General features: G+C 44.1%; 1 protein-coding gene across 1 annotated transcript in view; it reads right to left on the bottom strand.

Annotated features, from left to right (window-relative positions):
* znf512b (zinc finger protein 512B) overlaps nucleotides 1–12,243 on the bottom strand; it is a gene marked incomplete at both ends in the record, with an annotated part of 33,541 nt that overhangs the window by 8,425 nt on the left and 12,873 nt on the right. The window contains 9 exons of the mRNA XM_079226446.1: nucleotides 32–130; nucleotides 3,394–3,486; nucleotides 4,823–4,944; nucleotides 5,882–6,016; nucleotides 7,418–7,489; nucleotides 7,615–7,943; nucleotides 8,054–8,229; nucleotides 9,083–9,211; nucleotides 9,395–9,474. Of these exons, the coding sequence (XP_079082572.1) occupies nucleotides 32–130; nucleotides 3,394–3,486; nucleotides 4,823–4,944; nucleotides 5,882–6,016; nucleotides 7,418–7,489; nucleotides 7,615–7,943; nucleotides 8,054–8,229; nucleotides 9,083–9,211; nucleotides 9,395–9,474 (1,235 nt within the window). The remainder of the gene's footprint in view (nucleotides 1–31; nucleotides 131–3,393; nucleotides 3,487–4,822; nucleotides 4,945–5,881; nucleotides 6,017–7,417; nucleotides 7,490–7,614; nucleotides 7,944–8,053; nucleotides 8,230–9,082; nucleotides 9,212–9,394; nucleotides 9,475–12,243) is intronic.

Below are 12,243 nucleotides of genomic sequence, written 5' to 3'. Positions count from 1 at the left end.
AGGAAGTGAAGGAGACAAAGGGAGTGTGTACCTCGCTAGGACACTTGATGCGTCCCATCTGTTTGAGCACTCGCCGCAGCCGCTCTCTCTCCTCGTGCTTGTCGCCCGTCTGGCGTTCGCTTCCCGAGGGCTGAGGGAGGAAGAGGAAGAGGGAGAGGAAGAGGAAGAGGAAGAGAGGGAACAAACACAACGTCACATGAGCGCATCCCACATCCCACCACAACTCCTCCTCCTCCTCTCACCCCTCGCTTCAAAAAAAGGAAACGGTGATAAAACTGTGTTTTCCATCTCGCCGAACGCATAGAGGTTTTCACGGCGAGGTCGTTACTCCCGCCGCGTTTATGACAACTGTCAAACTCGTGTTTTCACCGGAGCCGAGACCGGAACAACAGATGGCGGGGCCGAGCCGGGGAGGAGAAGCTGGAGGGAGGAGGGGGGAGGAGCTGGAGGGAGGAGGGGGGAGGAGAACTTCAGGCGTTTCCCTCACGCGGTAAACACTCGGGGAGAAAGAGTCGACCGGCGGTAGCGTGACGGCACGAAACTGCATCGTCTTAATGAGAGACGGAGCAAACGGGGGGAGGAAGAGGAAGAGGAAGAGGAAGAGTGAGGGAAGAGGCGGGCGGCAACGCCAAGGTCAGACTCGGCGGGTTGACCCCTGTCCCCCTGCTGTCAGCCCCCGGGGCGCTGGAGGGGGCGGGGCCACGCGAGGGCGAGTCGAAACCGACGTCAAGTACAAACTGCTTCACTCGGAAAGAGAGAGAAGTAATGAGAGAAGAGAGAGAGAAGTAATGTATTGCTGGAAAACACAATATATTCACTGCAGTTCTGTATGGAAGCCCGTTTCCGCCACAAAACAATAAAAAAAATGAGATAAAGTCATAATAATGAGATAATAAAGTCAAAATTATGAGATAAAAAGTCATAATGAGATAAAGTCATAATAATGAGATAATAAAGTCGAAATTATGAGATAAAAAGTCATAATTATGAGATAAAAAGTCATAATAATGAGATAGAAAGTCGAAATAATGAGATAAAAAGTCATAATAACGAGATAGAAAGTTGAAATTATGAGATAAAAAGTCATAATAATGAGATAATAAAGTCATAATAATGAGATAGAAAGTCGAAATAATGAGATAAAAAGTCATAATAACGAGATAGAAAGTTGAAATTATGAGATAAAAAGTCATAATAATGAGATAATAAAGTCGAAATTATGAGATAAAAAGTCATAATTATGAGATAAAAAGTCATAATAATGAGATAGAAAGTCGAAATTATGAGATAAAAAGTCATAATTATGAGATAAAAAGTCATAATGAGATAAAGTCATAATAATGAGATAATAAAGTCGAAATTATGAGATAAAAAGTCATAATTATGAGATAAAAAGTCCTAATAATGAGATAGAAAGTCAAAATAATGAGATAAAAAGTCATAATAACGAGATAGAAAGTTGAAATTATGAGATAAAAAGTCATAATAATGAGATAATAAAGTCGAAATTATGAGATGAAAAGTCATAATTATGAGATAAAAAGTCATAATAATGAGATAGAAAGTCGAAATTATGAGATAAAAAGTCACAATAATGAGATAAAAAGTCATAATAATGAGATAATGAAGTCGAAATTATGAGATAAAAAGTCATAATTATGAGATAAAAAGTCATAATAATGAGATAATGAAGTCGAAATTATGAGATAAAAAGTCATAATAACGAGATAGAAAGTCGAAATTATGAGATAAAAAGTCATAATAATGAGATAATAAAGTCGAAATTATGAGATAAAAAGTCATAATTATGAGATAAAAAGTCATAATAATGAGATAGAAAGTCGAAATTATGAGATAAAAAGTCACAATAATGAGATAAAAAGTCATAATAATGAGATAATGAAGTCGAAATTATGAGATAAAAAGTCATAATTATGAGATAAAAAGTCATAATAATGAGATAATGAAGTCGAAATTATGAGATAAAAAGTCATAATAACGAGATAGAAAGTCGAAATTATGAGATAAAAAGTCATAATAATGAGATAATAAAGTCGAAATTATGAGATAAAAAGTCATAATTATGAGATAAAAAGTCATAATAATGAGATAGAAAGTCGAAATAATGAGATAACTCATTCATAATAATTCATATCTCATTATTATGACTTTTTAATGTCTTTTTTTCGACTTTATTATCTCATAATTATGACTTTGTATCTCGTTTTTTTTTTTTATTGTGGCGGAACCGGGCTTCCATAGATCCATGAGCAAGCCCTCTGCATGAACGCTGTCCTCAGATGACCGAGCCTCACTGCGATGGGATGACTCCTCCCCCTTTGCACCCTCTGTTGAAAATGTAAAGAATAAATGCCAAGCGCCTCCCGTCTGTGTTTTCATGAACCGGAGGAGAAGCTTTACTGACCTTTCAACACATCAAAGGCTATTTTGCACGTCGATATTTGGGCGGAGGAGGCGGGTTCGCAAAATCAATACAACACTGTGACGAGTAATTACTTCTGATAATCGAGCAATAAGTAAAGTCATATTATTACTTTTTACCAACAAAAGATCTGACATATACTTTACATATATAGGAATACATCAAATGTCCTCAATATATAAGATTAAAAAAACAATAAGTAGCTTGATTTATTAACTAGATATACATGCACTGTAATTCTAAAGTTCCTTCTGGTCTTTGATCTTTTTAAATGTACCTCCGTTGAAAGTTTTCTTGTCGATAAAAAAAACGAGAAGAAAAAATAAATCACAACAATTATATAATCTTAGACATGTTGCAGGAGGAAGAGAAACCTCTGAGCATCACACACACACACACACACACACACACACACACACACACACAGTCATCATATACTTCCGTGCTGCACGCTTTACTGCGCCTGCTTTCATGAATCTTTCACGACACTTTTTTTTGGGGGGGAAACGGGCAGCGTTGAATAATTCAGTAAACTTTCACAGCAGCGCTGCTCCGATGCAGGAGTGTCACGACACCGTCTGAATGAAGCGCCCGGCCGTCACGAGGGAGGGCGGCTGCAGGGAGAAACGTGAGCGCTCCAAGGACAAGGAACGCCGCCGATCCTTTACAAGCTATCGGGTGTCTTCAAAGACGGGATCGGCGGCCGACGACGGATATGCGACACAATAAAATGCGAGAAAGCTCGTGGGAAAAGACCCGTGAGGCCGGACCCGTGCATGCAGGACAGAGAGAGAGAGTCTGAGCGCCTCCTGCATGGTGTCGTGCTTTGGTGTCTATTAGTAACTAACGGCCCTGCTCAGTGGGTCAGTGTGGCAGTGGTGAAACAATAGCATCCTCATCTGGACCCCTGAGTGATGGCTTATGGGGCCAAAGACCAGCTCAGCGTGTACCTTGGTGCTGTGCTCAGCCATGGTGTGGTAGTTGAGGCCGGCCTTGGACCTGAACTGTTTGTGGCACTGCTGGCACTTCAGGGCGTCCTGGAGCTGCAGGGGTTAAAAGGCCAAAGAGGGGGATCAAATAACATTTCTATCAACGAGTAACCCAAGTATTGCTGTGCTCTTTATTGGATCCATCAAACGAAAAGGACAAAAAGGCCCCATCAAGCAACTTTTGGGAAGCAGAAAAAATGCAATTCAACACTTTTTTTTTGGGCCGACCCTCCTCGCGTCGATTGATTCAGAAACAGGTGTTTCCACGGCGGGCGACCCCGGTGGTAATGCGGCGATTCCGTCATCGCTTTACAGGCGGACCGTCACTTTAATAGAGTCACACGGAGCCGGCAGAACAGCTGCAGGAACCCGTGTCTCCTCGAGGGGCCCGGAGGCCGCCGCCCTGGGGAGCGCTCCATACAACGCTCACCCCGCCTGGTTTCCCACCGCCGTGGAGTGCAACGCAAACAAACCGGCAGCAGTGCACGGTGTCCTTTCCCTTTGATTCGCTTCCAGCGATATTAGCTTTCACATGGGGAACGCTGCGCCGCCCGATGTTCTTTTCTGCAGCCGGACAATCAATATCGTTCCTGTAAAGGCTCCCTGGACTCTGCACAGCCGAGAGGTGTCTCATAACGTCGCAGTGAAAGTATGTAATCCAACAGGGAAAATGCATTTCATACTCGGAAAGAGGGGAAAAAAGCACTGCGGTTCACAAACAACACGTATATGACGATATGGAAACAGTTTTTTCTTTTTACATTAGTGGTGGTTCGGCACACATGTGAACTGTGGATTCATGACACAGTTTACATGTGTGCCAAACCACCATTAATGTACCACATATGGAGGACAGAAAATGTCTTAAGTATAAATAAATAAATGCATGCTTAAATAAATGTATAAATAAATAAATGCTTAAATAAATGTATAAATAAATACAGGAATAAATAAATAAATGCTTAAATACATTTATAAATAAATAAATACAGAAATAAATAAATAAATGCTTAAATAAATGCATGAATAAATAAATACATGCTTCAATAAATGTATAAATAAATAAATATAATACATATTTATTTATTCCTGTATTTATACATTTATTTATCCCTGTATTTATTTATTTCAGCATTTATTTATGTATTCCTGTATTTATTCATGCATTCATTGAGGCGTTGTCTGTCCTCCATACGATTAAACCACCACAGTGTGAAATAAAGTTTTTACTGACGATCATTAACCGCTGATATTCAGTAAAATATGTCAGGGCATCAACATTCATGCTTTTCTCGTCTCTGATAACGTTGCACTGCAAACAATGAATCTGTGTTTAATGCCAAAGGTATATTTCGGCCCCTTTTGAGAATAAATGTATTTTCTCACTGACCTTCTGGCAGATCTCCATGTGTTTCTTGAGGCCGTGGATGGTTTTCCTGGTGACGATGGAGCAGGTGGGACACACCACCTCCCCTCGCTCGTGGATCGTCCGCTGCCATTGGGTGTCGGCACCTTTGGAACACATGTGGAACCGGTATTACGACTTCAGTATTACGGAGCTTAACCCACTCTGATGGGGGCAACGTTTCCATTTGTTGGGCTTAGTCTTCATGTTTACTCACAGTTTCATTCAGTAGTGATAAAGTGATAAAGCCTAAAAAGAGATTCTTGATCATCTGGAATAGGCTTGTTTTGCTAATCATAACCAGGCCATTGTATATTGTAAATAAAGTGGTCATTTACTGATCAAACATGTTAATAAATTGACAAAAATAATGTGTTTTTAAGTTTCTCTGTTGTTTTTGGCATATCTCTGTTTGACACCAGGTGTCAGCATTTCAACCCTAAACTCCAGCAGGTATAGTACATGTCATTCTGAATTATACGTTACTTTACTGTCAGTTGCAGACAAACTTTTTCCATCGCTCAAAGTATTAAAACAGCTACGGAAAGTTGGAGCCTGTTAAGTTATTCTTTGGACAAATATCATAATAGTGCTGCAACAATTAGTCGATTAATTCCATTAGCTGAATATAGATTTAACAACAAGTTTGATGACAGAATGTATAATGTAAGTGTTTTAAATTGCCAAATGTTCATTGGTTCTATTCATCAAATGTGAGGTTTTGTTTCTGTTTTCTTATTTCATAGAAATTGAACATCTTTGGGGTTTGGACTTGTTTTGGGCCATTTTTCTATATTTTCTGACAAATTTTATACTAAATGATTGATTGATAAAATAACTGAAACATTGTTAAATAATACAAAATAATAATGGTTTTGCCCTATTTCACTATTTTGTGATGTTTATCATGCGTCGTATTTCGTGATTGATGGATTTGTAAAGTTCTACTTTTGTTTCATAAAGAACTGGGTTTTGTAGAGAAATGACGTAATATGTGTACTGGTATCACTGGTAACACGTCTGTTAAAAAAGATCTGTGCTCACCAGAGCCGGTTGCAGCTGGATCTTTCTTGGAGGACTGACTTGAAGTCGGTCTTCTCTGAGGCTCTTCACTGAACCCACTGCCCTCCGATTTCTTCGCACGGCCCGCCTTCAGCTTCTCCTCCACCTTAGTCATACCTGCAACACACACACACACACACACACGCACACACACACACTAATTAATACTCCCATTGAACGTATTTAAGGTAAAGTGAAAGATACAAGCAGAGAGGGAAAGATAAAAAAGGAAAAGTTGATACTGGATATGAAAAAAAGAGGAAGAGGAAAAGAGGAAGTTGTTTTGAGTTTTACTGAATCAGTGGCAGATGGACTGAAAGAGAGCAAGAGAAAGCAGCGAGTCCTGCAATCTGTGGTTGGATTGTTTGATAAGTGGTGATAAGTAGTTTACAGCCCCGGCTATATGAGTCACGGACATTTTCAGCATGTGAATGAGACAGAAAGAGAGATGCTGGGAAAACCTGTGTGTGTGTGTGATGTCTGCGTGGTGTGTTCACAGACCAGCACCATTGATCGGCAGCAGTGGGGGAACACTCACAGAGCCGCTCACACGATGTCGTTCAGCTCTTTTGAACGAGCCCATAATGCAAAAATCCTCAAAACCTTTCCATGTGTAGACATGAAGGGCTCGTTCTGAGCTCACCGAAACAAAGCAACCTGCACACTTCTAAAAACGCAGATTCGAGTCGCTAAAACATCGGCATTTCAGACATGGAGAGAAAACGTTGCAAGTAGTTTAGCTTAGCCTTCAGCTAGCCACGTCAGACGATCATCGTTTCGTAACCAGTGTAGCGTAAAAGCATGGCGGGATTACCAAGCCAATTAGCAGACAGCTAGCTACTTAGTTAGCTTGCTAATTCCACCATGCTTTCATGCAACGCCGGCTACATTTCCTTCACTGTGACAACAGAGTGTGGATGAAGCATTACGTTGTTTCATTTTACTCATTTAGCTGCTGGCTAGTTAGCTAGCTACTTTTCTAATTCCATCATGCTTTTTTGCCTCCTCGCCGCGAGGAGACTACAAGTTTCTCTTAATATATATCATCACTCTCCAGGACCGAGAGCTTTACTTTAAAAAGTTAACATTAACCAACAGGACCATATTGGCCGACCCCTACGCCGTCGGGAGGAGAGCAGGCGGCTCTGGAGACTAGCTAGCTAACTGGCCGGCTCTGTAGATGGACTAGCTACCCAGCTAACTGGCCAGCCTTCCTCTCCAGAGCTCCCGCCTGCTCTCCTCCCAGCAAAGTAGTCTACCTGCGGCGTAGGGGTCGGCTAATACGGTCCCGTTGGTTAATGCCGGTTAATGTGCAAAAAAAACAAAAAACAAAACTTGCTAGCATTAACTAACGTGTTCAGAGAATTACGTCATCATGTTTACTCACAGAAAATGGGTCTATACTATATTACATTTCTGCCAGTGAATCCCCTGAAGTCCTTCACGCCGGTACTTTAATATCACACCCACAGGAGCTCATCATTCACCGTCAACAACTGAAATGTTTTTGGCAATCACCTTTCAGTCCGAACGTTCCAGATATAGAAGGCTGCTCTCCGGTGAACTTCTTCGGTGTTTTCTGCTTCCGTCCTGGCTCAAGAGAGAAAGAACGGTCAAACACATGCATATGTAGCATATGTGTATATATATATATATATATATATAGAATGAGAGAACACATGGTCCATCACGAAAGATACACGTCGTAATCTTACTGTGCCTCATTCGCTCCGGGTCTTCGTCGTGGAAGGACGCAGGAAGGCTGTCATCGTCGCTGTCGCTGCCTTCTGCATCGGACGACGCGCTGAGGGACTGCTGGGAGTGCTGGGACTGCTGGGACTGCTGGGAGTGCTGGGACGGAGGCTGGACCGGCGGGGGATGGTGGATCTGCTGCTGCTGCGGATGAGGCTGAGGCTGAGTGTGGCTGTGCGGTTTCCTCTCGCTCCTCTGGTGGGCCAGCTCGCCGTTGTGGGAGGGCGTGGACACCTCGTGGGTCTTTTTCACTTTGAAGAACACGGGGGAGGGCGGGCTGTTCTCCATGGGCCTGAATACACGGACCGAGGGAGGACAGATTTGCGCGGTCAGCATTACGACGTCACTATCACCGTTAGTTACGTCGTGCGTGGGATATTTTTTTTTGCTCTAAAATCGCACCTTTTCTTGCCGTTGGACTTGACGGGGGCCTTGTGGAGCTTGGGCTGCTCGTCCTTGGGCTCCATACTGACCCTGTCGGTGTGGTTCCACAGCTTGTGCTTCTGCAGGCGCACCTTTGTGGCAAACACCGCCTCGCAGTAGGGACAGCCATGACTCAGCTTCTCGGCTACCGGGGCCTGGTACAAACAGAGACATGAGGGGGGAGGAGGGGAGGATTTAAAGGATGCTCCCCTACCTCACGCAAAACAAAATGACAGTGGGCAGCTGTTACTGGACGGCTCTTGAAGCAGCCATGTGTGGGCAGTGACTATGTTTACCTGCACACTCATATTCCCCCATTATTCTGAATTTGACATGGCTACAGTAGCTACAGTAGCTGCTGTAGCTACTGTAGCTACTGTAGCTACTGTAGCACATCATATTTCGTTTGGAATTAGACCTCATTCCGAATGGAGCATTTTCTGATTAAGACATGTGTGATGTTATTAGTAGCATTCTTTGGGCATGCATACAGCTCATTCAGAAAATGCATCTCCAAACCAAACCGGCCTGAATGTTTGCAAAGCCGGAGAAGAGAAAGAAAAGCCCACATTCCTAAGAAAGCAAAAAGAAGCAAGCGAAAGAGGAGGTGTGTCCCGGCGACACTCGTTTCCATATTCTGACGCGGTGACCAACGTCAAACACAGCCGAGAATGGCGTCGGCGTGGGATTCACCGGCCTCTGTGATTACGTTAATCGGAATATGCACAGCTGCGTGTCAACGGGAATATTAGTGGAATATTCCTTTTTATTAGCCATAGGAAATATTGTCTTTTTTGGAATGAGGGCAAAAAACCCCGGAATATTTGGTGCACGTAAACGTGGTCAAGGATCACCAGATATTTACGGTGCATTTAAACCCTGATGTAAACTAACCGTACGGGTCATTTGATGGTTTTCTTCAAATGTCTTTACTGTGATCAAGACTACTCTGAAGCACAAAGGTGGAAATAGCCGCAGAACAGGAAAGAACAGAGGTTAGTGACTCACCCCCTGGCAGCGTTGATAGTGGTACTTGACGCCATAGATGCTGGGAAACTCTAACCAGCAGCCCGAACACGGACACTTAACCCTGGAGCGCCGCTTAAACTCTTCCTTCCATTGTTCTATCATATGGGCCTGCTCGGGGGTGAGGAGGAGAGAGTTCAATGCATGCACGGGTTATCGCTGGAACTGTACTGTACGGTATATGGCGTGCATATTACATTCATGGGGAGCTGCCTACTCTGCAGGAAAAATAGAAAATAAAAAAAATGAAGCCCACTTCAAAACAGCCACGCAGTTCAAAAGAGAGATACTCACAGGGATGCTTCTCAGTTCCTGCACTTCTGCTTTAGGGCGACCTTTCCTCTTCCCCTCTGCTGGCTCATCACACACCGGACCTGGTATAATGAGAGAGAGAGAGAGAACCATTTCTGCGTTAGCACCGCCACTGCTTCATATTCATGGCAGATAAATATTAATTAATTCTAACGTTCTATTAGCCCTTTCTAGATACCTTTCTTGACATTTCCGGGAGCTGCAGTAAAATCCCCCCTGAATCCACTCTCATATTCGAGCTAAATACATGACACGAACACACGTGATGAAAACAAACACATGCATGAGCGATGGTGACGGGTTTGAGCATTGAGAAGTCGTCCTACTGCATTGTGGGAAGGACTGAGGAGGAGAAAGTAGAGAGGGCAGTGCAGGTGAAGGCCATCTGTGCAGCCAAATAAATCCGCTATAAATCGCTAGCGGCCTCAGTGAACCTCTGACACAGCACTCGCCAGGCAACTGTCTCTCTCTCTCTCTCTCTCTTTTTCCCTCACCTCATATCTCGTTTTTCTCTCTTCGCCTTCCCCTCTTCCCTCCGAAAACACCCTTCCCGATCTTTCTCCACGCCTACTTCGCAGGACCTGCTCATTAGCGCTCTCTTCTCTGCTGCCATTAGACCTCTGCGCTATCCGCCCTGCGCTCTATTCCCTCCACACAGTGCTGCTTGAGCGAGAGGGGAAGGGAGGGGAAGATGGAGGGGAGCCGAGGACGAGTGTGAGCTTGTGGAGGAAGAAGGAGGGGAGGGGAGGATGCTGAGGGAGGGAATTGCTTGAGCAGAGGACTTCTTCCTCTGACCAAGCAGAATTCTGAATGACTGAGCTGCAGGTCGTCCTCTGCTCCTCGGAGCGACACGTCTCTACAGGCGCTCTCGACTCCCCGGCATTGATCCGGCGAGACCGGATAGCGGCGGCAGAAACGAAGGCGAGGGCGGGAGACAGGGGCGCCGCTTCAGTCATATCAGATGTGGAGAATGTCAACGGGAAACTCCTTTGAAGTAGACATGATGGACGTTTGCATTTTTCAGGATGCTTTTCTGGCTATTCTGACCCACAATCCTTTGCGTAACGGATATATGAGCAAGAGGGTCAAAGTTCAGGGTCAACCTCCGGTTCTGAAAAGTGAAGCCAGTGTCTTAAAGCTGCATTCTCTCCCCTGACCACCAGGGGGAGACTCCTCTGGTTGTATAGAAGTATATGCTTCATGTCTTAAAGCTGCATTCTGTCTCTCCTGACCATCAAAAGGGGGACTCCTCTGGTTGCATAGAAGTCTATGCTTCATGCGTTAAAGCGGCATTCTCTCTCCTGACCACCAGGGGGTGACTCCTCTGGTTGTATAGAAGTCTATGCTTCATGCGTTAAAGCGGCATTCTCTCCCCTGACCACCAGGGGTCGACTCCTCTGGTTGTATAGAAGTATATGCGTCATGTGTTAACACTGCATTCTCTCTCCTGACCACCAGGGGGTGACTCCTCTGGTTGTATAGAAGTCTATATAAATGACTCTACTTCTCTTGATGTATTCCCTCAGTAAACATTGTAAACATGAGTTTATGTCTCAATCTCTAGTTTCAAGACTTCTTCAATACAGCATGATGTTCATTTAGTGAATTATGGTCATTTAGAGTCAAACAGACCATAAAGCAGGGGATGCTTTAGGGGCGGGGCTACAAGGTGATTGACAGGTCGCTCCCAGAGACGGATACGGCGTCTCTACGTCACTCTTTCACAGTCTAAATATAGCCCAACTTCTATACAACCAGAGGAGTCGCCCCCTGATGGACATTAGAGAGAATGCAGCTGTAAGACACTTCAGCATTGGCTTCACGTTTCAGAACCGGAGGTTGCCGGCTGGTCCCAGTTGAATGCATACTGCATGCATAAGTACGTACTTTGTAAGGGCAGCTGCAGTAGAAGTTTTTAGAAAAGTATACGATTTAGGAACGCAGCTCCGCCAACTGCTTTCTACTTCCTCCTCGCTGACGAGCAGCGGCAGGATGCACGCGTCTGCTGCAGCTCATTTGCGGCGGATCAGAGCACTCAGACTGCCGACGAGGATTATAGAAAAATGCTTGGAGGGATTTTTTTCTCCATCAAATGAATGAACTGACTACCTGCCATCGCCGCTCAAACAACAACCCAAAAAAATAGAAAAAGAATGGCCCCCTAAAAAAAAAACGGTGACGTTAATGTGTATAAAAACGCAATCCAGACCTAACCTGCCATGACCTCCGCTCGGTTTTTTATTACACAGCATCAACTTTCCCCTTCTCCCCTCATCTGTCTTTCTTTCCGTTTCTCACTGGAGCGCCGACACAAACGCGCTCCGACGGATTACACGTAATCTTGTACTTCGGCGTCGCCCATAATGAGCTGGAATAGAAATATAAGGCGAGGCTGAACGAGTTCGAATGAGAAGCAGCGAAGTGTCGCTGGCTGCGTTTTTGGGACACAGAAAAAAAAGAAGAAAACGCACACACACCGAGACGCACAAAACAAGTACACAAAAGCATTACCAGGCTGTGGGATGTGTGTGCATAGATATGAGTGTATTAATATTCTCCAGGCGGCAGAGCGTTTCTCTGGTAGCTGTCTGGGAGCAGCTGGGGAGGCGATGCAGTCGGCGCTGCAGCTCTTGTGCTGAGGAGGAAATTGAGCGTGCATTCTAATTCCTGTCTTAGAAAAATAAAGGTCTCGCTAAAAAGAAAGGCGTAATTAATGAATTCTGCTCTGGGGAAAGATATGTTCTTGTTGCTATGGGAATAAGACCCACTTGTCTTAGTTACCATTATCAGAGGCCTCGTTTAAGCAGGCGGCGCTATTAGGCCGACACACT

Source organism: Taurulus bubalis (genome assembly GCF_910589615.1).
Source record: "Taurulus bubalis genome assembly, chromosome: 11".
NCBI lineage: Eukaryota > Metazoa > Chordata > Actinopteri > Perciformes > Cottidae > Taurulus > Taurulus bubalis.
Note: the sequence above shows the minus strand (reverse complement) of the source record. Positions and strands in the feature narration are given on the sequence as shown.